A 27,389-nucleotide genomic window follows, 5' to 3' on the forward strand; every position below is an offset into this window, starting at 1 on the left:
GGAATTGTGTGATGACAGACTGTTGGCCTAAAATCCGACCGTTAGTATGCTCCATCAGACAATTGTTGTCCAACTTTCCGCAAACAAATGTTGGATGGTAGGCTAGTAAATTTTCAGCGGTATCATCTGTACACAAGTCCGTCACACAAAAGTCCAAACGCATGCTCGGAAGCAAGGACGAGCCGGAAGCAGTCAGTCTTGTAAACTAATGTTCGTAATGGAGATTTAATATTCGTGACGTGGCAAATTATGAATTATCGAAATGCAGCGCACAATTATCTTTTTCTTTAATGGGATAATAATGAAGCTGCTTTGCTGGTGATACTGATAGATTTATGGCAAACGTATTTGAACATTCTTTTGTTTTCTAGTGATATCAAGAATAATATTATTATGCTTGTTTTGTTTTGTTTTTTTGGCCAAGTTACCACAACACAACACACTATTATCCTGTAGTTTTTAATATCAAAGATACAACTATGTTGGTGTCCCTTGTTAATTTTACATTGTATTTTTTAATATGTAATGGATTACTCCCAAACTGTAATTTGAAGTAAAACACATAGCCAAGTATTATTCTACACAATTGTTTTTAATTGTGCATTAAAAAAAGAAAACAAATACAATTAGAGCTGCTATCTGCCAATAGAACTTAAACAAAAAGTGCATTCTATGGATTGAAAAATATAGAAAATATAACAAATCAAATCATTATTCAACCAAAAAATAAAATAATAATTAGTAAGTGGGGAAGGGGTGAAAATCCCCAGACCAGCGGCCTTGTTGGGGGTCTTGGGGCTGATATTGCCATTGACCGCCATGCTGCTATGGTGGGTGGGGTTGCTGTGGTGGGTTGGCTGTGGTGGGTGGATTGGCTGCTGAGGTTGTGTATGTGGGCCCACAAAATCACACAGTTGGGTCGTGGCATAGATCTCGCCCCTTGCCCCCCTTTTAAGGAGCTGCAGGATGAGCTCCTCGCCAGAGCTGTATTAATGAGGGGGCACACCTGGGCTCTGCCCAGGGGCCCCAGCTGCATGGGGGGTCCCTGCATTTTTGGCCTCTACATGTGTGTGGCTTCAAATTTTGGCTTTGAGAGGGTGAGATCACCCCATCTGAGGAAGGCAACATCCACACAATCTTGGGATACTACTGTCGCATTTGGCCTTCACTTTACCAAACTCGAACTTTGTAAGTTCCTGAGTTGGGGATGTGTATCTTATGTTTTCGAACATGCCTGTTTAGCCACAAAAAAGGCAAAATAATGGCAAACATACATGTTATACACCAAGATGTTGGTATGTTTTAAAACCTCAAAACGCACACGTGAATGTGCTTTGAGTAAAATGTTTTTTACTAAACAAGTGTGGTTTATAATTTTAATGCTAAATACCAGTGTATTTGTTAAGTTGTTGTAGTTACAGGGACAATGTGCCCTCAAATGTGGCCAACTCCGGCAATTTTTTGGCCTCCAAAAAATGAAAGGAGTTGAAAAGTCATAATGTTTTGAAATTCATGCATTAGACTCATAAAGAACAAAAACATTGTGTGTGTATAGCAGACCTACAGCACACCATAATAGTTAGCTGATGAAGAGATTGTCACCTCATGTAGCAAATAACGTACGGCCGAGCTGCAGCCTCCTCAGCTGGGACTGCCACTGCAGGGTCCGCATCAGTTGGCACTGAGGCAAGGTAGCTGCTAGCATTCCTCGGTAAAAAAAAATATGGAATATTCAGCAGCATAATACCACATGGTTGATTTTTGTATAGTGGCAGGTTAATTGGTGTTAAAAACAGCCTGAACCGACTGGAGAGGAAGCCAAAGGCATTTTCAACCACCCTTCTCAAACGAGAGAGCCTGTAATTAAATATTCTCTGCTCTGGGGAGAGGTTCCTCATAGGAAATGGCATCATAAGATTTTTTTCCCCCAGAGCAAAGGCCTCATCTGTAGCAAAACCAAAATTGAGGCCCTCAACATTCTCCTCAGCAGGTGGCAAGTTTAAGCTGCCATTCTGGAGCCTCTTGTAGAACTCTGCATAATGTCTCCTCCACCAGAGTTGCGCCCATTCTTTCCAACATCAAGAAACAAGAACTCATATGTGGCAGACACAACAGCTAACAGCCCTTATAATTAAAATAATATGAGCCAGAGTTGGATGGTGGGACAATCCGGACATGTTTTCCATCAATAGCACCACCACAGTTGGGAAAATTCCACTGATGACGAAACTGGGCTGCAGCGTCCTGCCATTGCTGTGGGTTGGAAGGAAACTGTGGATTAAAAAAAGGAAAAAGAAATTACTACTGCTGCACATAACATTGCAAGCAGATTTGACACAAACATGTTTGGCCAACATAAGTATAAAACTTAAATGATTATTTAAAGACAAAAATGTAAGGTCAACTTATCTGATTCCTCACCCCCTCTGGTGGCCCATTCTAAAAATGTTATGGTGGGGTGGGGTAATGGGTAGATGTTTTGGACAGGTAACCCTCACCATGAGAGCTGTTTGCATAAATAATATGTGATACTTTGGCCAGCCTCTCCTTACTTACACTATTGGCAGCCCAGTGCACAGGTAAGAAGTGTCATAATCAAAAAATATGGCTGTACACTGTCCAAATTGCAGCACATTTTGACATTCAGAAATAACCTATCAAGATAATAAGAGACAAAAACTTTCTATGTTACAATTTGAAGACAATCAGACAGGTCCTTGTACTACATGCTTTGGTGAATTCATCCAGAAATATGACCACAAAAGAGGGATAATGTGTATGGGTTTTGCAAAGTCAGCAGATAGAGTATTTCTATCTGATGACTTAGCATTGGGGGGGGGGGGTGGTTACAAATGAGTTTGGGCCCCAAAAAATGGCCTCTTGTACTCTGCCTGAATTGGAGGACAACAATAACATTTGGACACATTTTAGGGGGTGTTTAGGGTAAGCATAAAAATGTAGCTGACAAAAACATTAACTTACTAGGCTAGGTGTGATTGGGCCCAGGATAGCATGCTGGGGAGATTAGTGAAGGAAAATATGCATGTAGCCCAAAAAAGAGCAGGAAAAGGTTCCAGCATGCATGAGGACAAAGATGACATTCACAGCATATTACAATAATGTTAATTATGGAATCAAGAAATTAATACAATACATTAGAAAACATTAAATACATAGAATGTGATGTTAAAGAAAAAAACTTACCTGAATCTAGTCCTTCTGCAGGACTTGAATAATGGCTGAGCAGGTCTCTGAAATAATGAGTTCCAGAGCCTGGGGGGAGATCCCAGTGGTAAACTTGAGGTCCTGGAGACTTTTCTCCCCGTTGCCAAGTACTGCAAAGTGGCTATGAGCCTTTGCTCAGGAGTAATGGCAAGCCTCATGCATGTGTCCTGCTTCTTAATATAGGGGTCAACAATGCCAAGAGTTGATGAAAGCAGGGGTCCGTCATCTGGAGATAATTCCGAAAATCATCCGTATTATTCTCCTGGAGCTCCTACAGCAAAGGCATATGACATAACTGGTCACGATTAAGCAACCAATTTTTGGTCCAATAAATCCTCCTCCTCCTGTTCCTGGACTGGACTGGATTGGGTCAAAACAATAACTCCAAAGCCAAAAATAGTACGTTCTCTCCTCCTATTCTGCAACATGGCTGGTTGACAAACAGCTGTTCAGAAACAAACTGAAAAGCGCAAATCAACACTTACCAAACTTCTACTAACACAAAATTAGCAGAAGGAGCCCAAAGGGTGGCGTATGTACGAGGCTTTAGTCTGCTACTTAATCACATTTTATCTCAATTGGAATGCATAACATCAGTAATGGGATAATCAATATTATCACCTTTGTCCCCAATTCCCTGGCAAATACTGAGCACTTGGGTTGAGATCTCTGTGATGTCATTGGTGATTTGTTGTTAGGATTATTAGTCATATTTACCCTAGATTAGTGTTTCCACCTTGTAAGCAGATCAATTATCTTTAAAAAAAAGAATAATAAAAAAAAATTCTAATTTTTTCATTCTTCATTAAGACCAGAATTAACTGAGATCACATTATTGGAGGCATCCTTTTTATCCACTGAAGCTGGAAAGAATGCTTCTTTATGCTTTTTAAAATGGATTTCCAGTTAAAATACAGTATATCTCTTAACCAACAGACTGAAACATACAACAAAAAATGATCAGTAATTCTTTTTTCATTGTAGGTGCCTTCTTCTAGTTAAAAACTCAAAAAAAAAATTCTCCCTTGCAGTGGGGCTTAGCTGATATAAACTTCCCATATTTGCTAAAAGAAATGAGTCTTTGTCTGGCAGTTTCTGACCTAACATGTATGTCAAGGCAAAACTTTTTTTTTTTTGATATGCAGACAGCAAAACATAACCTAACATGGGTTAATACTTTCCCACTCCATCCTAAACAAACACAATTAAATAAAGTGCTGCAGGCAGATATAAAAGACACAAACTAATTTAGATCTACCATTAATACATCATTAAAATACTATTTAATTCATTTTTAATATTCAAAGAAAACTTATCCACACACTCATATCCCCATGTTTTTTTTGTTTTGTTTTTTGAGAAATCACTTTGAAACCACTCCCCAGCATTTCTAGTTGTGGCCATCTTGAGTAAGGTTAGATGAATCATGTAGCATTTTTCTTTCTGATATCTGCCCTTAGCTCAGGCAGGGGGATGTGCTTAGCTGACAAAAGCCCCTTCTCCAGATGAAAGAAAAGCAAAATGTCCATGAAATCTCCTGTGATGTATGACATTTTTGCCTAGGCCAGAAATCAGGAAGCAATGGAAAAAAAAATACAAAAAAAAAGTTTAAACAATTAAATTTTAATATACCTTCCTATATATTTTCTAATACTGGCAGCATAAGGGTTAAATGGTTAATGTTGATAAGCTTAGTTCTGCTTTAAATGTATTTGTTCGGTGCAAGCAATGTTAGTACCTGAATTTGCATTGGTTTTAGCCTCTTGTTGTCCCTGTACAGAAGGGCTGGAGTGCGAGAGACAGAAGCAGTGCAAGGAGCCAATCGGTTAATGTGCAAGGACCATGCTGTCAGAAGGAGACAGTAGAGTGACAAATGAGATCATAACTTTGCTGCTTCTCTTTGCTACCTGGTCCCAAGCTGGGGAGTAATGCAGTAAAAATGGGGGACAAATGTATGTGCTCAAATCCATTCATCTCAAATGGTTATATGCACAGTATTACTTTTGTAGTAGTACTACTGCATAGGGCAGGTCAGTGACCAGATCTGGCTTATAGCTCTCCTCCAACTGTTGGATTACTTTCAACACAGTTGGCCAACTGGAACATGTATTGCAATATGTGGTCCAAAAATCCCTGTTTTTTATGCAAAAGTTTCCTAGAAATACGTTTAATCACTTAAGGACCGGAAGGTTTTATCCCCTTCCTGACCAGGCCATTTTTTGTGATACGGCACTGTGTTACTTTAACTGACAATTGCAAGATCGTGCGATGCTGTACCCAAAAACTGCTACATGTTTTTGGTAAAAAAAAAAAATCCCAACAAGTGTATATTGATTGGTTTGCGCAAAAGTTATAGTGTCTACAAACCGTGGGATATTTTTATAGAATTTTGTATTTATTTATTTATTTACTAATAATGGCGGCGATCAGCGTTTTTTTTTTTTTCAGCTGGACTGCACCATTGCAGTGGACAAATCGGACACTAACTCACACTTTTTTGGGAACCAGTGACATTATTACAGTGATCAGTGCTAAAATATGCACTGTTACTGTACTAATGACACGGGCAGGGAAGGGGTTAACACTAGGGGCAATCAAGGGATTAAGTGTGTTCCTTGGGAGTGTTTTCTAACTGTGTGGGGGGTGGACTGACTGAGACAACACGCTTAGCAGGAACAAAAGATCTGTATGTCCTCCCATGTCAGAGCGGTGATCTGCCTTGTTTACATAGGCAGATCCCCGTTCTGCCTTTGTGGGGAACGATCGCGGGTGGCCGGTGGACATTGCGTCCGCCAGACCCACTGATTGGCTCCCCCTCTGGCCAATCGCGTGTGTGCATGCCCCCCACACGGGTTAGTGCGTGAAACGATGTACAGGTACTCGATTTGCGCAGCCATGCCGCCTTGCCGCAGTAAATCTGCGGCAGGCAGTCGACAAGTAGTTAAAGGCAGTGATCAGCAGCTCTATGATGTTGATGGGCGGCGGGATCTTCCTGAGTCTATACAAACACTGTAGAGGGGTCAGCATGGCTGTGAGTGGAGAGCGTGTCTCTCATGTAACAGCAGCACAGAGACACCGGGATTGAAGTTTAATTTTCCCTTGTCCTCTCTCGCACGGGACACAAAACACACAGCTGATCTGCGCCCCCTTCACCCCCCCTTCCCTCCTCCTCTCCTGTGTTCTCCGCGGGCATTCAGGGGTGAAGCTAACAAGCTCACATTTCCCGCGGAGAACACAGGAGAGGAGGAGGGGAGGGGGGCCGAAGGGGGAGCAGATCAGCAGTGTGTTTTGTGTCCCGTGCGAGAGAGGACGAGGGAAAATTAAACTTCAATCCCAGTGTCTCTGTGCTGCTGTTACATGAGAGGCACGCTCTCCACTCACAGCCGTGCTGACCCCTCTACAGTGTTTGTATAGACTCAGGAAGATCCCGCCGCCCATCAACATCATAGAGCTGCTGATCACTGCCTCCCCTCAGGTGCGGGGGGGGGTACAGAGATCTGCTGGGGGCCAAGGTGCACAGCGGAGTCCAGCAAGGTACAGAGAAACCTCTTTAAGGGGGGTGACTGTCTAGGGACCCTAAAGTAAGGGGGGCTCTCTGGGGATGCTAAAGTAAGGGGGGGTATCTGGGGATCCTGAAGCAAGGGGGCCCTCTGTGAACCCTGATGTCCAGTACCACCACCACCACCGTGCCACCCACCTTCAGTACCACCGCCACCCACCTCCAGGACCACCACCCTCCCTCCAGTACCACCGCCACCCCCTCTCCAGTGCCACCACCATGCCACCCACCTCCAGTACCACCGCCACCCCTCCTCCAGTACCACCACCACCACCGTGCCACCCACCTTCAGTACCACCGCCACCCACTTCCAGGACCACCACCACCCCCTCTCCAGTACCACCGCCACCCGTCTCCAGGACCACCATGCCTCTCCAGTACCATCGCCACCCTCCTCCAGTACCACCACCCACCCTCCAGTACCACCACCACCACCCACCTCCAGTACCACCATCCCCCTCCAGTACCACCGCCACCCCTCTCCAGGACCGCCACCCCTCTCCAGTACCACCACCCCCCCTTCAGTACCACCATCGCCACCCACCTCCAGTACCACCGCCACCCCTCTCCAGGACCACCATCCCCCTCCAGTACCACCGCCACCCCTCTCCAGGACCACTATCCCCCTCCAGTACCACCACCACCACCCACCTCCAGTACCACCACCAGCCCCCCTCCAGTACCACCACCCACCTCCAGTACCACCGCCACCACCTCCAGTACCACCACCAGCTCTCTCCAGGACCACCATCCCCCTCTAGTACCACCGCCACCCCCCTCCAGTACCACCATCGCCACCCACCTCCAGGACCGCCACCTCCCTCCAGTACCACCACCACCACCCCTCTCCAGGACCACCATCCCCCTCCAGTACCACCGCCTCCCCCCTCCAGTACCACCAATGCACTGGTGACACAGGTTTCACTCGGGACACAGGCTGCACAGAAATGTTTTACTTTGTTGTACAGTGGAAAAAAATATAGTATCAAAATCATGCTTTTCGGGGCGGAGGGGGCCCTTCCTGATTTCTTGCACTGGGGCCCTGAGGTTTCTAGTTACGCCTCTGGGCTCCAGGAGTACCTGGCTTCACAGGAAGTGGGTTGTATGATACTGGCCATCAGACTGAAGACATTTGGTGGCAGAAAAAAAGTAATGCAGTGAAAATTAATATTGCAGAAAAAGTGGATTTTGTCATTAAAAAAAAAATCGTTTAAGGGGCTATTCATATTTATCTTGTTTTTGGCTGGAGTTCTGCTTTAGGTATTGTTGAGTTATTGAGCTCTGTTATATACAGCAGGGATGTCCGGTGAGGTCAATTGCTGGTGAGGCACTGGTTAGTATCAGAGCCAGATGCTCACAGATTACATATTCACAGGTTACTTATTAATTTAACCAGCATTAGGACTTGTTTTAGCATATGTACACAGTGTTCAAACCATACATGTGAGGTATCGCTAAGATCGTTAGAGCAATAATTATAGCACTAGACCTCCTCTGTAACTCACATGTAACCTATAAAAAAAAGAAAAAGATTAAAGCCTCACCTATGGAGATTTTTAAGTACTGAAGTTTGGAGCATTTTCATTGGACAGCCTGGACCAAAGGTGCTTTACTATTGGTCCAAGGCTCCAAGCTGTCCATTGAGCTCAGTGCCTCTGACAAGAAGTCATCCACTCAGTCTGCTGCAAATAGAGTGTGCCAGCTTGTATTTAAACTGGCCATGCTGTATGTAGTTTCTGACAGGCTGCACATTGAGCCACGTATCTCTAGAACCATAAGTCAGAGGAGCCACAAATTTTGACCATTGGTGGGGCAGGACTTTAGCTACCCGGCCCCCCTCCCCCCCCAACCCACCCAACTACTGCCCATTCATGGTTGGAATCTTGCCTGGTCCCTGCTGAACCAGCTGAGATCCGAACTGTCTATGGCTGGCAATGGTATCACAATGGTATCCAAACATGTAAATATGGGGTAAAAACATAAGCTGGAAATCATTATAATTGCAGATTTCCTACAAAGATCTAAAACCCAAACCAGATAAGTTGTTCATGTATGGCCTAAATCTATTTTTGCAGTCTGCAGAATGAGACCAAAACTCATCTCATCCTTGACGCAGTGTCAAAAACTCTCAGGCTCTATCCAGTGGATTTCCAGGGAGCAAGGATACTAAGTGGCATGGAGGAAGGGTCATTTGGCTGGATCACTGTGAACTACCTTCTGGATACCTTCATACAGGTCAGTAGAGAAGTCTCCAACTCCTTCCACCTTTGCATAGGCCTATGTGTGGCTGTCAAATTAAAATGACATTAACCGCTTGAATATAGGGCACTTTCGCCCCCTTCATTCCCAGGCCAGTTTTCAGATCTCAGCAATGTCACACTTTGAATGACAATTGTGCGGGGATGCAGCCCTGTACCCAAATCAATTTTTTTTTTTCCAAAAATATAGCTTTCTTTCTAAAAAAAAAAGATAAAAGATGGAAAATTTTGAAAAAAAAACAAGTTTTTCTTCGTTTCTGGCAGAAAATTTTGTAAAAAAGTAATTGTTTCCCTTTCCTTCACTGATGTGCGCTGATGAGACAGCACTGATGGGAACTGATTACATACTTATATAGTTGGAGAGGTTAAAAAAAAGAAACAAGTCCATCCAGTCCTACGTATGTTATGGTCATTAAGGTACTCATCTAATTGTTTTTTTTTAAATTATCAATGCTCCCCGCTGATACCACTGCCTGTGGAAGAGAATACCACATCCTTATCGCTCTTACCGTAAAGAACCCTCTACACAGTTTAAGTTTAAATCGCTTCTCTTCTAATTTTAGTGAATGACTACAAGTCTTTTTAAATTCCCTTTCACTGTAAAGGTTTATCCCTATTGTGGGGTCTCCAGTACAGTATTTGTACATTGATATCTTATCCCCGCTCAAGTGTCTCCTCTCCTGAGAGAATAAGTTCAATGCTTGTAGTCTTTCCCCATAGCTGAGATCCTCCAGTCAATTAATTAGCTTTGTTTCCCTTCTCTTGACTCTCTCCAGTTCCAGCACATCCCTCCTGAGGACTGGTGACCAGAACTGAACGGCATACTCCAGGTGTGGCTGGACCAGAGTCTTGTAGAGTGGGAGAATTATCATTTTATCTCTGGTGTGAATCCTCTTTTTAATGCATGCCAATATTCTGTTTGCTTTGCTTGCAGCAACATGCCATTGCTGAGCCTGTCCTCTACTAGGATCCCCAGGTCCTTTTCCATCCTAGATTCCCCCAGAGGTTCTCCCCCAGCGAGGAAATTGCATTCATATTTTTGACACCCAAATGCATTACTTAAATTTTTTTCAAAAAATTTTCAACATTGAACCTCATTTGCCATGTAGTTGTCCACCCCATTAATTTGTTTAGATCTTCTGGCAAGGTTTCTATATCCTGCAGAGAAGTTATTGCCCTGCTTAACTTTGTATCGTCCACAAATACTGAGATTTAGCTGTTTATCCCATCCTCCAGATCATTTATGAATAATTTAAAAAGGATTGGTCCCAGGGCAGAACCCTGGGGGACCCCGCTTTCTACACCGGATCATTCTGAGTATTCCTCATTTATCACCACCCTTTGGACTTGGCCTTGAAGGCAGTTTTCAATCCATTTACTCACCCTATATTCCATGTCAACAGTTCTTAGTTTGTACTGTAATTGTTTATGGAGAACTGTATAGGATGCCTTTGCAAAATACAGATACACCACATTGACAGCCCTTCATTTAGCTAGATGGCAGCTCACTTCTTCATAGAAGGTTAATAGATTGGTCTGGCAAGAAAATTCTTCATGAATCAATGCTGATTACTGCTAGTGATACCATTTTCATAACTGAAATCTTGTATATAGTCCCTTATCATGCCCTCCAAGAGCTTGCAGACTTTTGCTAACAAGCTAACTGGCCTGTAGTTCCCAGGGATATATATCTGCCCTTTTTTAAATATTGGTGCCACATTGGCTTTTCTACAATCAGCTGGTACCATTCCAGTCAATAAACTGTTTACAAAAATTAGGAACAATGGTCTGGCTATCACTTGACTGAGTTCCTTAAGGACCCTTGGTTGCAAGCCATCTGGTCCCAGTGACTTATTTATGGTAAGTTTTTCAAGTCTCTTTCTAATTTTGGCCTCTGTTAGCCATGAGGGTGCTTCCTGTGACGTGTTAATGAAGATTCGCATTACTGTCTTGGTTACTATACCCCCCCCCAGTTTCCCCTGTGAAGACTAAAGAGAAGAGTATATTCAATCCCTTCGCCATCTCTCCTCTTCTGTAACCAGATTCCCTTCAGCCAATATGTTCTGGTCTCCCTTTCTTACTATTTATATATTTAAAGAATTTCTCCACTATGTGCCATTTATGTTCTATCTTAGCCGGCCTGATTGCACCCTTACAATTCTTACTGCATTATTTGTAAAGTTGGAATGCTGACAGTGACCCCCCCCCCCCCCCCCCAGCTTAGTATTTTTTGAAGGCCCTTTCCTTTGCTATTATATGCATTTTTACGTTGGAGTTGAGCCACCCAGGATTTTTATTAGGTCTTTTAAATTTATTTCCGTTTGGAATGCACTGACTCCTTGTTCCTAGGATTTTATCCCATTTAATATCTTCTAGCACAGAGTGCAGTTTAGGGAAATTGTCTCTTTTGAAATTCAGTGTCTTTGTATTACCCTTGTGCTTCCTAATTCTGTGATTTATACTGAAACTAATTGACCTGTGGTCGCTGTTTCCTAAGTTGCCCCGTATTTCCACTTTCACGATCAGGTCTGTATTGTTAGTAATCAGTAGGTCCAGTAACACATTGTTTCTTGTTGGTACAGTTACCATCTGACCCATGAAATTGACACCATGAGGCAGAACTTATGGGCACTGATGAGGAGGCACTAATATGCCGCACTGATGAGCACTGATAGGCAGTACCGATGGGCACTGATAGGCAGCACTTATGGCCAATGATAGGCAGCACAGATGGGTGGCACTGATGATAGCAGCACTGATGAGCAGACACTGATGGGCACTGAAAGGCAGCACTGATTTGTGTCACTGATAGGCATTGATTGGTGTCACTGATGGGCACTGATTGGTGTCACTGATAGGCATTGATTGGTGTTACTGATGAGCACTGATTGGTGTCACTGATGGGCACTGATTGGGGTCACATCTGGGCACTGCTGGGGCTGCACTGACTATCAGGGCACTGATGATTGGTGCCCTGATTATCTATAAAATCTCCTCTGTGAGGAGATGCCGCTGATCGGCTCTCCTCACCTTACACTTGCCATACACAGTCGCTATGAGGCGAGGAGAGCCGATAAACAGCACTTCTGCATTTACATGTAACCGGCTGTGATTGGATACAGCCGTTCACATCAGTAAAGAGCGCCGTCATTGGCTCATGCGTGGATCGGAATTCTCTACACATGATCGGAGTATGTCCGATCGGAGCAGTTTGAGGGAAAATATTTCCAGCAAGTTGGAAAATTTGGTCCGACGGATATTCCAACGGAAACAGTCCGATGCATACCACACACAGTCGGAATATCCGACAAACCGCTCCGATCGGACACATTCCGACAGAATCTCCGATCGTGTGTACAAGGGCTTACTTTCACTTTCAATGATATTGGTAAACAAGAAAAATAGAGAGGGTGAATCTCCTTAACGGGAGCACAGAAGGCAAAAAAAAATTGACATGTGTTCTAATCTCTCCCTACTCTATCCAAAACTAAAAAAAAAAGTTTTGCCTTTGAATTATACGATCCTGTAGCTATTCCCCCCCCCCCCCCCCCCCTCACTTCTGTTTGTTTGGAATGAGCAGTGCACATTAGTGTTGTGGTCATGTGCCCCTTATCCCATAGTTTATAGTGTGTCCTCCATCTCATGAGTAAGAAAGAGAGGGTGACGAATGAATATAGCCACCTTCTAACAGGAAGTAATTTAATATTAGAAAACCAGTACTTGCAAAGAGCTTGTGTAGAACTTGCCATCTGCTGAGTGAAAAAGATAATACAAAATATTAATATGCAGTGTATCATATAATTCAATAGAAGTAAAACAAAAAACAAAAAAATCAATACATAGTAAAATATAAAAAAAACAAAAATTGTAAAGGGAAACGTTACCAAATTATCAATATATACATATTATGGGTTACTAATAAAAAGTTTGTTTAAAGTAATTTTCTGTGTCTTAACATATTTTAATGAAGGTATTTAAAAAATCTCTATTAAGTAACCTTTTTTATTTTTGTTACTCTTTACTTTTATTGCCCTTTGTTCCTTTGGATCCAGCATTCATACGTAAACAGCTGGATACATCCCCAGCAAGCCCAGCTGTTTGGAGCCATGGACCTTGGAGGAGCCTCTACCCAAATGACTTTTCAACCATCCGGTGACATTGAAGACAATAGCACGGAGATGTTCTTTAGACTCTATGGTTTTGATTACACTATTTACACACACAGCTACCTCTGCTATGGCCAGGACCAGGCACTGAAGAGACTCCTTGTCTACCTTATAGAGGTGGGAAATGTGTATATTCATGTAAAATATGCCTAATATTCTAAAATCATAGGATGATTATATAATTTATGCTTGAGCAACATTATGATGATCTTAGATTCCTCAATTGTCAGTGAAGTTTGAATTTACAGGAAAAGCTAAGAATTGCAGTAAATAGCATATAAACTGAAAAACAAAAATGTAATATATTACAGCTTACCTGCCTTTCAATGTGATGGCTGGATTTTTCTTAACTTTTCAGCCTTCGTTTAATTTTCACTTGGTGATCTCGCTAGTAACTAACTTCCTGTTCTAGAATAACAATGCTCATTTGCTGTACTGTATCTATGGAGGAGCAGCGTTGTCACCCTAGGCTGCTCTGATAATTTGGACTACAAACGCCTCTCCTTTTCCTCATCTATATTGCAGAAATGGGGAGGTGTTCTATAGAGTACCAAAGCTTCATAAGAAAACTCATATCATGGTTTGATATTTGTTCAGTTCACAGGAGGTTGATAGGTCGCTGCATTTCTGTCAGGATCAGCTGATCATACTTAGCCTGAAAAAGTAAACAAATGTAGCAACCACATCTAAGGACTGGTAAACTGATATAGATTACAATTTTGTTGTTGGATTTAGATTTATTTTGAATTTTAATTGGATGTACTGATTATTTTTATGTACAGTTTTCACTCATAGTAACACCTTGCATTTTTTTATCACATGCTCATTTTGAGGTGCTGATTCTGTGAAAGGTTTGCATTAAGGCTGGGTTCACACTAAACATGGATGCGGCTCACAGCAGGGGTCCGGTGCGTTCCTGTTCTGTGTTTCATGTTTCATTTTTGCCTGAAATGGACCAGAAGACGCACAGGACTCCTGTACAATGTGCTCCGCAGCCGCCCCGGGGATGTGTGAACCGGCTCCATAGAGAGCCGGTCACAATCTGTCATGCGAATTGGATGTGGGGAAACCCACATCCAGTTCTCACTAGTGTGAACCCAGCCTAAAGTTGTATTTGTCCTCTATTGTCACATAGTTAATTGATCATGATATTGGAAAAGAGACACTATTGGCTGATAATATGATGGATTATGGTTTTATAGCAGAAATATTTTAAGAAATTCCTTTGGAGAACCTGTGCTATGATCATGCAAGCCAATGCCACAAGTTCACATTAATACCCCACCCCTTGTCAGATGCACATACTAATTTTCCCTTCTCTCTCCAACCAATTTATTCAACTGTTTGAAATGAAGAAAGACTCTCTGTAAGTGAATCTGAGGTTATACAAAACTGTGCTTCTTTTTTTCTCTCCCTACACCATATAACAGTGAATTGCCACATGGTGTGAGTCACATGTGTGATGGAACATCCCACACTCTACTTGAGTGCTTCCGTCAGTATATCGCTTCCCAAGCTATGGAACATGGGACCAGTGAATCTGACTAAGTTACCCCAGTTTTGGAGTACATCAGAAATAGATCTGTTTATTAGAACAAGAATACAGTCCTATATACTCTTGAGGAGGAGGTTCCCCCCTCTTGATCATATTACCCTAACAATACGTACTGTAACCAGAAACATAAATTAACATGAGCTAATTAACTAATCATTTAACTAGCCTAGGTGACTCAGAGGTTTGACCTTTCAGGTCAGCCTTGCCATCTCCTAGCTCAGAAGACACAATCCACATTATCATAAGTAAAAACACAGGACACCTTCTCACAATAGCAGGAGCCCACCAGCAGATGACTATCCATCTCCTACATTGTACAGAGGCCAATGTGCTCAGCTCTAATAATTAACATGTATAGTTCAGAATCAAATAAACAAGAAATAGTCTTTGTATATTTCCTGGGAAATATTGTGGATAAATATTACCGTTCCATTTTCTTGGTCACCCTGTGCCCCTAATAGACACAGGGTGAGACTTGGACATAAAAGGGCATGCAGAGCTGAAATAAAGGTTGACAAACAAACATAGTTCGCAAGAGGCTAGCATTCAGTCCCCTACAAAAGCCTCTGTCCCGGGTGAGTCTATCACAACATGCTTTTCTATACCGGAAGGTACTAGGCATTTCCTTAACTCCCAGCATCTAAATAAGACTCTGGGGGAATAAAGGGAAGGTGAATAAATGCTGATGGGTGGCGGCAGAGGCCTTCCAAATGGGGCGTGTACAGTACCCTGTAACAGGTGCTGTCAGGTGGTCACAGCACTCCCAGCAAGTTGCCACCCAGTAATTACCTGAGTAAGTTCTGAGTGAGGGGAAGCCTCCTTTCCTGCTCTGGGCATATGGCAGAGCTAAAAAAGGACTTCCCTCACATTAAACTTTATCTGGTCCAATGAATACATTTGGGGGTGGGGGGTTGGTGTTTTCTTTGCACTGGCGGGCCTGTGCTTGGGAGGGGTAACTATCCTGGAAGGACTGTATTGGGGAGGCGAGTCGGGGGGGATGGGAGTGATTGTGCGAGTCTGTACTGGGGGGGTGGGTTTGAACTGGGGAGAGGTGTCTGTAACAGGATATGACTGTCTTGAGGGACTGTTCGGGGGGGGGGGGGGGGGGTATCTGTACTGAGGGGTGTGGCAGGGTCAATCTATACTGAGAGATCTGTGCTGGAAAAGTGGGTTGGGAGGAGAATTTAGGGATGTTAAGGGAGATCTTTACAGTGGGGGTATGAACTTTGGGGAGAGGGGTATAAAGACTGTGGCATGTGTGTGCTGTGTATAGGGGAAGCTCAGATTTTGTTTAACCATGCCCTTTAAGCCCCTCCTACTGGTAACATAATTTGGCCACACTCACAAATCTCAACGTAGCACACCACTTTATTACTTGGAAATATTTTCAGTGGGTGGGTAGAATTGTGTCCAAAATTATTACATTGATAATTTGAAAAAAATTGATATCTTAGGTACACCACTGAATGTCGGACATATAACTAAAGAAACCTGTTGCTCTGCCCTGCTTGAATGTATAATGTTTGCTTTAAAAAACTGTTTTTACAAGGCAGGGTGATGGTGTCGACCTTTACATCTAAAATAAAAGCTGAAATGGTGGATTTTTTTGTATTCTTTAGAAGACGAGCAGCGGGAATGTCAAGCATCCTTGCTACCCAAAAGGATACAATGCCATTGTCACCCTTTCCTCCGTCTACAATAGTCCCTGTGTGTCAACATCTCCAGGTCACATAGGAGCCAACGTTACCGTGGAGGGTACAGGAGATCCTTCTGTGTGTCAGATGGCCATAAAGAACATTTTCAACTTTTCTGGATGTTTATATAAAACATGTTCTTTTAATGGCATCTACCAACCATCTGTACATGGAAAGTTCTATGTAAGTAACATTTTTTTCTTTATTTTTGTATATATGCGTTTTAAGCTGATATTACTGTTATATCTGATATTATTAATATTGTGCACCCATGGCAAAGGGTTCTAAAGAGAGAAAGCTCTGTAGCAGTTGTTTGTTCAGACAAAGCCATAGGAAGTTCATATATATATATATATATATATATATATATTTCAATTTGGTTTTATTGATATTTTTTTTTTTAGAACAAGTATAATCTAAAGGAAAATATACAGTTGTAGTACCCACCTCTATAGGCTGATGGGCTGAATTAAATTTTTGCCTTCAATTAAGTCAGTGGATCAGTGATCTCATATTTTTGTCTGGTCAGGGTTTCATAGCTGTGTATCGCTACCCTCTCAGGAACCGCTGAGTATTCTGGGTAGCCTGTTTACTACTGAGCCCTGAGCAGAGTGTTGCCCCTGCTGACACCACCATAATACCATGGTGTCAGAAACCATGAATCAGACTGAGACAGAAGTACAATTAAATCACACTTGTTTATTAATAAAAATAAAAAGATAAATAGAAAAAGTATAGTCAAGCATAGCCAGAGTCCAGTAACCAGATCGGGTACTCAGCCAGTCCAAAGTTCAATAACCAGATTGGGTAATCAGCCAGTCCAAAGTTCAATAACCAGATTGGGTAATCAGCCAGGCCTGAAGTCAGGGATCCAAGTAGAGCAACTGCAAGCAGGATAAGGAGCCAGGAGGGATGTCAGCAAGCCAGTCTTGAAACAAACCGCAGGAGATGGTTCCTTGTGATGTGACCAACGCGAAGGCAGAGGTGAAGTGAGCTGGAAGGCGTTAAGTAGGCAGGTCAGACGAGCATCATCGGGAACAGCTGGTAACTGGGGAGAGAGAAGAGAGCTGGCAATTAGCCGACAGCTGAGCGGCCAGCCCAGAGAAGGAAGGGCTAAACCAGCCCTGACACATGGCCAGGTGACTGCTGTCACACAAAGGATAAACACACACACACTGATAAGATAAATGTTTAACTTATATTATGTCACAGACATGGCAGAACAAGCAAAAGAAAACAATTGTCTTTCAAATGACAAAACACCACCAGGCCAAGGCAATATATCACTATAAGCCACTATCCCATCCTGCAGGACTAAAGATATAAATGTGAGCAACCAAACGGAAAAATGTTCCCCAAGTGAGTGAATTAGAGGAGAAAGAACAAACTCTGGGCTAGCTTACTTGCGGTTTCTCAGTGAAAAGTGTCAGGCTGGGAATATGGACTCAAGAGACAAAAACACAATACAATTGTAATATAATATGGTTATACAAAGGGGAAGCCCTACACCGAAAAAACGGCGTGGGGGTCCCCCCAAAGTCCATAGCAGACCCTTATACGAGCACGCAGCCCGGCCGGTCAGGAAAGGGGGTGGGGACGAGCGAGCGCCCCCCCCCCTCCTGAGCCGTACCAGGCCGCGTGCCCTCAAGCACCTTGTCCCTATGTTGATGAGGACAAGGGCCTCTTCCTGACAACCCTGGCCGTTGGTTGTCGGGGTCTGCGGGCGGGGGACTTATCAGAATCCGGGAGCCCCCTTTAATAAGGGGGCCCCCAGATTCCGGCCCCCTACCCTATGTGAATGAGTATTGGGTACATGGTACCTCTACCCATTCACCTGGGGAAAAAAGTGTACTGGTTATCTCTCGCCTTGATTACTGCAACTCCCTCCTCATTGGTTCACCTTTAAATAGACTATCCCCCCTTCAGTCCATCATGAATGCTGCTGCCAGACTCATACACCTTACAAACCGCACAGTGTCTGCTACCCCTCTCTGCCAATCCCTCCATTGGCTGCCACTTGCCCAACGAATTAAATTCAAAGTACTAACACTTACTTACAAAGCCATCCACAACTCTGCCCCCAGCTACATCTCTAGCCTAGTCTCCAAATACCAACCTATTCGCCCACTTCGTTCCTCCCAGGACCTCCTGCTCTCTAGCTCCCTCATCACCTCCTCCCATATCCGCCTACAGGACTTCTCCCGAGCCTCGCCCATCCTCTGGAACTCACTACCCCAATCTGTCAGACTGTCTCCAAATTTATCCACTTTCAGGCGATCCATGAAAACCTTCCTCTTCAGAGAAGCCTATCCTGCCTCCATCTAAGAACTTCACTATTCTCTCCATTAGCTCATCCCCCACAGCTATTACCCTTTTGTATAACTTGACCCTCCCTCCTAGATTGTAAGCTCTAACGAGCAGGGCCCTCTGATTCCCCTTGTCTTGAATTGTATTGCATTGTACTGTCTACCCCAATGTTGTAAAGCGCTGCGTAAATTGTCGGCGCTATATAAATCCTGTATAATAATAATAATAATAATAATACATAAAAAAAACACAAAAACAGGTTTTTTAAAATACTTTATTAGACGGCTCCGGGGGTCTTATCTTCTTCCGTCTTTGGGGGTCTTTTTGCCAGACTCCTCCGCTATCTTCTACTAGCTCTTTTACCAGGGGAGGAGCCCGGCTTTCTCCTTCGTCGCCGACGCCATCCGAGGGTCTTCTTCCGACTTCGGGGGTCTTGTCCCGTTCTTCGGGTTTTCTTGCCAGGCCTCTGCTTTCCTCTTCCAGCTCTTTTACTAGCATTGGCCCAGTCTTCTGTCACTGTTGCCGTCGCCACCGCCTTCTGCTTGTTCTGCTTCTCCTTCTTCCTTCTTCCGATGTTGACACAACACTTTCTTCAGCCTTAATGGCAGGGACGCGTTGTGCTGCGATTATATAGGGACAAGGGGCGGGGTCACCGGGTGATGTCACATGGTGACCCCGACCCTTATGATGTCACAGTCCCAGGGGATGCTGGGACTGTGACATCATAAGGGGCAGGGTCACAATGTGACATCACCCGGTGACGCCGCCCCTTGTCCCTATATAAGTCGCCGCACAACGCGTCCCTGCCATTAGGGCTGAAGAGAGTGTTGTGTCAACATCGGAAGAAGGTAGAAGAAGAAGCAGAAGGAGCAGAAGGTGGCGGCGGCGACAGTGACAGCGACAGAAGACCGGGCCAACGCTAGTAAAAGAGCTGGAAGAAGAAAGCGGAGGCCCGGCAAGAAGAACCGAAGAGCAGGACAAGATCCCCAAAGAGCGGGACAAGACCCTCGAAGTCGGAAGAAGACCCCCGGATTGCAGCGGCGGCGAAGGAGAAAGCCAGGCTCCTCCGCTAGTAAAAGAGCCAGCAGAAGATAGTGGAGGAGTCCGGTGAGAAGACCCCCGAAGACGGAAGAAGAGAAGACCCCAGGAGCTGTCTAATAAAGTATTTTAAAAACCTTTATTTAGCGCTGCAATTTTAGTTTTTTTAAAACCTGTGTTGTGTTTTTTTTTATGTACACTTTTTTTCCCAGGTGAATGGGTAGGTGAATGGGTAGGGGTACCATGTACCCCATACTCATACACATTGGGTGGGGGTCCGGATTCTGAGAAGTCCCCCCGCCCGCAGACCCCGACAACCAATGGCCAGGGTTGTCGGGAAGAGGCCCTTGTCCTTCCTTGGCCCCCCTTCCTCAAAGCACCCCCCATGTTGAGGGCACGCGGCCTGATATGGCTCAGGAGGGGGGGGGGGCGCTCGCTCATCCCCACCCCCTTTCCTGACCTGCAGGGTTGCGTGCTCGGATAAGGGTCTGCTATGGACTTTGGGGGGACCCCCATGCCGTTTTTTCGGCGTAGGGGTTCCCCTTTAAATCCATAGCAGGTGACGGGGCTCGCGAGGTGTCAATCTCGCTGATGGAGGCGGCGACATTCACTTCCTTCGCTAGTTCCGTCTACCTGGAGCCTCCGTGTGTGGGCAAGTCCGTTCATTTCAAAAGTCTGGTGGACTAGCACACAGATAGGCGGATTGTCCAGCGGACTGCCGAGTTCCGCCGGATAATCCAATCGTGTGTACGCACCATAAGTGTTACAGAGGAGCTTATTACAGCACTGTTCTTGTGTGCAAAGGTTTATACATAAACTTTGTCATTGGTAATGGGAACTGTGGAAGACTTCTAGAGGACAAAAAAGTAGATTGCCTACCTTGTGTAATGACGCATGTCAACTTGTACTACTGTGAGTTTTTAAAAGCACAATTGTGTTAATTTTGTATCTCAAAGGCAGGAAGAATACATCTGAAACCTCAAACCTGTCGACGTAGGCAAAAACATGCACTAACACTAGAAAATTAAAATTTTTTGTTTAAGGCTACTTTCACACTGGGGCGTTGGCAGTAAAGAGCCGATATTTTTACCATTGTTTTTGCGGACCTTTTGGTTGCTAGCTGGGTGCTTTCAACCCCCGTTAACGGCCAAAAAAGAGTTAAAAGCACCTGAAAAGCGTCGCAGCGCTTCGGCGGCACTAGTCATTGATTTCAATGGGCAGGGGCTTTAGGAGCGGCATATGCCCCGGTCCTACGGCGCCTCAAAGTTGCAGCTTGCAGGACTTTTTTTTAGCTTTCTGCCAGCGCACCGCTCCATTGTGGAAGCACTCAGGCTTTCACACTGGAGTGACAGGAGAGGCGCTTTACAGGCACTATGCAGGTCACTATTTTTAGCACTATAGCGCCTTTAAAGCTCCTTAGTGTGAAAGCAGCCTACAGAAAACTCACTACAGTTGAGTTTGGATATATGAATTTCTATCAAAAAGAACAAGTTTTCCCTGTTAGCTATGTTTTTTCTTTTTACATAGAAGGGTAGTGCTGCTGGAAATCATATGAGTGTACAAGTGTGTTTTTTGTCAGTAAATATTTCGAGCTGATCTTTTTTTTTTTTTTTTTTTTTTTTTTACTGGATTTTGAAACATGAAAGGAAGCTTACATAATGGAAAATGCAAAACACTATACTTTTTCTGTAATTCGTTTTGTACTATTTTTGTATTAATATTACTAGGAAGGTCTAACCACACCCTGTTATTTTCTTTAGGCTTTTTCGGCCTTCTATTACACCTTCAATTTCTTGAATCTGACCTATGGGCAGCCCTTGAGTATCGCCAACAGTTCTGTCTGGAATTATTGCACCCGCGAGTGGAAAGAGGTACAGTAAAATTTAATTGAATAGCACATTGGTTCAAAGGCAGGGCTGGATTTCCATCAGTGGAGCCCATAGGCCTAATAGCAACGAAGTGCAAAGAATGCCCCTCCACTAGGATCACCTGTTTTATTGAAAACATTATAGTTGACGACTCCTAACCTGGCCTAGAATATTCAGACAATGTAAAAAAAAAAAAAAAGTCTATATGAAACAGCTGTATTTATACAAATTATTTGAGTGGGGGGGGGGGGGGGGTAGATACCTTTTATATAAACCCCACTGTTACATAGGCTAATTGGCCCAATACAATTAACCGTTTATGTCCTAACCATGTGCTCCTGTTGTCTTCAGCTCAATGCTAGTTTCCCGGGTGAGAACAAGAAGCGACTGTTGGAGTACTGTACCTCAGCAATGTACATACTGACTCTGCTGGTGGACGGGTACAACTTTACCAGCGAGTCGTGGAATAACATACGTTTTGCAAACCAGGTGCGTATACGTGTACCTACAGATATGCAATTCTATGATTGATTCTATAAATCCTATCTACTGTGTAGTGTGATAAGCTATTATCAGTCACTGGTTGTTTCATCCTATAGTTTTTATGACAGAACAAGGTCAGCTTAGGGGATCTATATATAGATACTATGCTATGCATGTAAATAAAATGTAAGGATAATCTTATTTCTGTTTGTTGGGGACATTATTGCCATTAGCCTTGAAGTCATCATAAAGACTAAGGCTTAATGTACACGTGACATTTTTATTACCTCTCCTGAATGATTTAACTTGATAGATAGTAACCCACGTTTTAAAACGTCAATTTTTCTGCATTTACATGCCACGTTTATTGACGTTTTGCCACGGTTTGATGCGTTTACATTTATAAGTCCTTGGAAAAAAAAAAAATATTTTCTTTTTAAATAGGCAAAAATTAAAAATGCCTGTAAACGAAACGTGACTAAATGCAAGTTACCGCGTTTAGCCACATTTAGAAGCATTTGGCGCTTGAAATGCCATTTTTTTGCTTTTCAAAAAAGGCCTCTAAACTCAGCTGCCTAGAAATAACTATAAATGACCCTGTATACATGTACTGATAAGATAACATAGAGGAGAGTTCAGGAGCAGTTGAAAAAAATGCCCAACTGCTCCTAAAGTCCATTTAGCAGTAGCAGTGTACATGAGGCCTAAAGGTTTGTTTGTTTGTTTGTTGTTGTTTTTTCTATTTACCTTAATGCAATCTCTTAAGGTAAAAAATCTTTTACATATAGCTTCTCCGGGCCCCCCTAAATACTTACCTGAGCCTGATCTCAAACCAGCGCTGTGCCTGGGAGCAGTGTCTCTCTCCACTCTCCCAACCTCACTGGACCCTATGAGAGCAGCGGAAGCCATGGGTTCCTGCTACTGTCAATTAATTCCAGTGATGAGGAATGAGGAAGCGTGGAAGGGCCGAGCTGCACTATGCGTGTCAGTAGATGCACACAGTGCGGCTCTGAATCGAAGCATGCATGAGTGACACTGGGAAGGTAGGAAGAGCCAGGAGCACCAGCGGGGGACTTCCAGAAGAGGAGGATCAGGACTGTTCTGTACAAAACCATTGCACAGAGCAAAGTAAGTAAAGCATGTTTATTAAAAGAATAAGAGGAAAAATTTTACAATCCCTTTGAGCTTACCATATCAGGGAGATAGTTCCTTCCTGACCTCTAGTGGCAAATATAGTACATTTCAGGGACAACACTAGTACATTGTTGCCTATTTTAGGTTGATTACACATGTCCCTCAAACTTGAATTTAAAAAAATGCATTTGATTGGAAAGAAAGCAAAAACTCTTATAAAGTTGTGTCCAATTTGCTGAAACAGAGTAAACATTAATTCCTGATTTCCTAAGGCAACTAGACAACTCCCTAGATCAACATCCTGCAATGTTTCCCAGCTATACCAGTAAAAGGGCCATATGCAAAGGTCCTAAACATTTTATTCCTCCCCTCTCGGAGCACCCTTATCTACTGAACATCTTTCAATATGCAAAGGTTTAAACTTTTTATTCCTCCCCTCTCGGAGCACCCTTATCTACTGAACATCTTTCCATATGCAAAGGTCTAAACTTTTTTTTTCTCCTGTGTCTATTTAACACCTTTCCACTAGTTCTCTATATAAATAATTTAAATATTTATAAAAAAAAAAGGTGATCAAATGCCCTCTTTCATTGCCTCTTCCCAACATTCTAATAAGTTCTCAAAATAAAAGTAACCATTTATGGTTTTTATTTACAATCAGACTTTGTTACTCCATCCCAACAGGCCATTAATTAAGATGTGTGTGTTGTGGAACAAAGTGTCAAAACGTGTTGCCACGTGCTCTCCAAAACATTGCAACTTACATTGTGGTGTGCTGTGTTGCTAAGAGGGTTATGTGCATTTTCTTGGCTGCTGTGGTGTGTTGACAGCCTATTCATCAATGAATGGGCTGGAGAAACAAATTGCATGGTAATTTGTGCTTTTTAAAACCTGTATGTTAACACACCAAAACTGAATAGTGTAATTTCAAGCTAAGAGAATGATGGACTGTTTTGCAATCCAGACAAAAACAGACCAGGGAACCATTATGTATATTATCAGCTGCTTCTGACATCTGAAAACATCCTAAACTTTTAGGATCGATCAATAATTTTCCCAGCACTGGGGTTTTCCCATAGGACATAATTGTTCACAGCCCACTGGTATGAACACACATTTTTATGCTATAATTCTTCTACTTGTGTATAGGTAACTTTACAGTAAGTGTTCTGTTACAGTATGTGTTTGACCAGAACCAACCCCAGGTTATGCAAACATGTCTTAATTTTGATGTTGTCCACAGGCCAACAATGCTGATGTCGGATGGACTCTGGGTTACATGCTGAACATGACAAATAAGATCCCATCAGAAGGCCCCAGTTTTATGAAGGCTCACATTTACAACCTCTGGGTGGCTGCCATTTTCTTCATTGTGCTGAGCGTGGCAGCAGGACTGGTGGCTGCTCCGCTACATTGTTACTTCCGGAATGCTTGCTCAGGCCAAGAGGGGTGGAAATGAGGCCACAGTACAGCCATGATGACGCACAGGATAACCATGACTAAAAAACTGGAAATTATTAATTTATAGTGCCTACCCTAATTTTCCCACTTGTAACTTATTTTTCTTTGTGTATTTTGATCTGTTCCATTAAGACTTTTTACTTTAAAACTCACTGGAGAAATTTCATGGGGCTGGACTGTGATATAATGGTGATCTAAGGCAATCTCCCAGCAGGGGGCACTGGGTGCTTAACTATTTGGGCACCTAATGCCTCATCCACCATATTTACACACAATATAAAGAGTAACTCCATTTTGGTTAAGAAAAAACATTCCCCTCTGGGTGATATACTGTAAGTACTGTACGTTGCAAGGATTTGATGAACAAACTTTTTTTTTAATTCCTACCTTCTGTTGTTTTAAAGAGATAGTGTTTGTCTGTGTCGGTGTGCAGAGTGAATATGTATGGGAGTGGTTTTATAATTATTAATCAGCTGCTGTCCCTTCAGAGCTTGAATGAGGAAATTGGCAAGGTCTGCATCCCTTTAGACATGATTTTCCATTGATCTTACCAAAAATTACATTTTTGTTGCAGGGGAGGCCAAACATCCCACTTGTATCTTAGTGCAGACTTCTGGGAAAACCAGTAAACCATTCACAAAAGTAGCCATACTGCATTTTATTTGACAGAAAATTACAGGGCTGAAGGTTTAAAAGTAAGGGTCATTTTAATAACATTCAATTACAATATGACTTGATGACTTGAGTCACAATTGTACATGATATATATATATATATATATATATATATATATATATATTTTTTTTTTTTTTTTTTTATTTTTTTTTTGCTAAATTTTTTTTCTCACAATAGTGGAGTTACCCTTTAAAGCAGACTTTCTATGGAAATGGAAGGGCTGTTTTTTGACAGCCATCTGTGACCTCCACAAATGTCTTTAAAAATTCTTTGGTCAACAAACTCTGTTCCCCAAAACACAAAATACCTCATCTTGTATTTCCGGTTCTTCTAGTAGACCTGGATGATGGCACCTTGCCTCTTGGCATAATTGGGTGCTCAATATTGTCTGAATGCACTCCAGCTCAGCTCTGCCAGGAAGCTTAGTGACATCACCCACACTTCGGAAACATTTAGAGCTAGGGCTGAGGAACATGTTTTTATACGGAGAACCATTTCTTGGTCAATAGCTTTTTAAATTTGTGTTGATGGGGCAGGGGTCTGACAAAAAGCAGACCTTCTGTTTTCCATGGCCAAACTTTAGCCAAAACCTTTTGTTTTCGATAGAATGGAGAAGAATTGGAGCTATTTTTTTCTGTCTGTGAAGTGATGGGAAATTTCTCCAATAGGAAGAGTAGGGAAAAACTTTATTGTGTCTGTGTCTCCCTGTCCTGCTGACTGCACACTTATTTCTTGTGTGGGCATCACAGGACATGAAGTGAAAGAAAATCTCCCCAGTGGGGTCAACAGGAGGGTGACAATGAAAACCTGAGTAGGTTTTAATTCTGATCTCTTCCGTTAAAAATATGAACTGGGGATTTAACATTAGACTTTTTGTGTGCTATTTTTTATATTTAAGCATAGCTCTTCACCACTTGCTACTATTCAAATATGGCACACAAGCTGTGAAAATTTGGAGACCCTTTGTACCAGTCAAACTCTATGTGAATGCATTTTGATCTGTAATCATGAATACATTCATCAGGAAAACACAGTGCAATGCTTTGACCGGTTTGAAGAAAAAGTGTCAGCGGGGCTGATTGAAAGTATATGGCAAAATGTACTCTGTTGGTTCAGAGCTAAATAAACTGACTACTCAATGTGTGTGAACCTGTTTTATTGTTACTAGGGGTATTGTAGGGAATAAAGGCTTTACAACAAATCTTTTACACCAAAGTAAGTTCGATTTAGCGTAATGGGGCTCTCAATGTGGATATATAGTTGTGTTAAAAATAATAGCAGTGTGTTTAAAAAAGTGAGTAAAGCTGAAAATCCTGGGGGCGTGGTTAAGATGGCGAACTGAGAGGATGTGTGGGACAGGACCTCCGCATCTGGATGGCACAATTATCCGACCCTTGGGGATAGATCTTTAAGTTACCCTCACCAAAGTGTGCTAGCTGGCACTGGGCATGAGAAGGGGAAACTTCGGTTCGTAGCGAAAGTGGAATCAGGCTCCAAGAACCCCACCACTGCCTCGGGACCCATATGCGACGACTTCGTCCAGCATGGCATCCCAAACTGAACAACCAGACCCAGCCGCTCTTGGAACTGATCAATATAATGCACTCATGCAGGCCATCACGGGCTGCCAGACTACATTGATGGCGAAAATAGAGCAGATACAGATGGAGATTGGCCTGGTTAGAAGGGACATGGACAAGGTCCGTGATAGAATATCGGAGGCGGAGGGGAGAGTCAGAGATGCTGAGGACACAATCCGTGACTATGACGCCTCCCTTCGTACTCTCCAGCTGAAAGTAAAAGCCATGGAGGCTCGAGCGGAGGACCAGGAGAACAAGAACCGGAGGAACAACCTCCGTCTGGTGGGTCTCCCTGAATGAGCTGAGGACTGAGATCCGGTGGCTCCACTACCTCCCTGCCCCCCTCTCCATTCCCGTGAAGATGGTCCTGGAAGGTCCCCCTTAGA

At 43.1% G+C, this 27,389-nt stretch overlaps 1 protein-coding gene across 1 annotated transcript in view; it reads left to right on the forward strand.

Moving 5' to 3' along the window:
• Positions 1-25,504, forward strand: part of LOC143974934 (ectonucleoside triphosphate diphosphohydrolase 8-like) — a 112,291-nt gene extending 86,787 nt beyond the window's left edge. The window contains exons 5-10 of the mRNA XM_077476790.1: positions 8,860-9,019; positions 13,095-13,325; positions 16,383-16,640; positions 21,563-21,673; positions 22,022-22,159; positions 24,531-25,504. Coding sequence (XP_077332916.1) covers positions 8,860-9,019; positions 13,095-13,325; positions 16,383-16,640; positions 21,563-21,673; positions 22,022-22,159; positions 24,531-24,746 — 1,114 coding nt within the window. The 3' untranslated portion in view covers positions 24,747-25,504. The remainder of the gene's footprint in view (positions 1-8,859; positions 9,020-13,094; positions 13,326-16,382; positions 16,641-21,562; positions 21,674-22,021; positions 22,160-24,530) is intronic.
• Positions 25,505-27,389: the final 1,885 nt, after the last annotated feature.

This window comes from Lithobates pipiens, unplaced genomic scaffold, assembly GCF_037356315.1.
Source record: "Lithobates pipiens isolate NorthernLeopardFrog02 unplaced genomic scaffold, aLitPip1_a1.2 Scaffold_1, whole genome shotgun sequence".
In the NCBI taxonomy this organism is placed as follows: domain Eukaryota; kingdom Metazoa; phylum Chordata; class Amphibia; order Anura; family Ranidae; genus Lithobates; species Lithobates pipiens.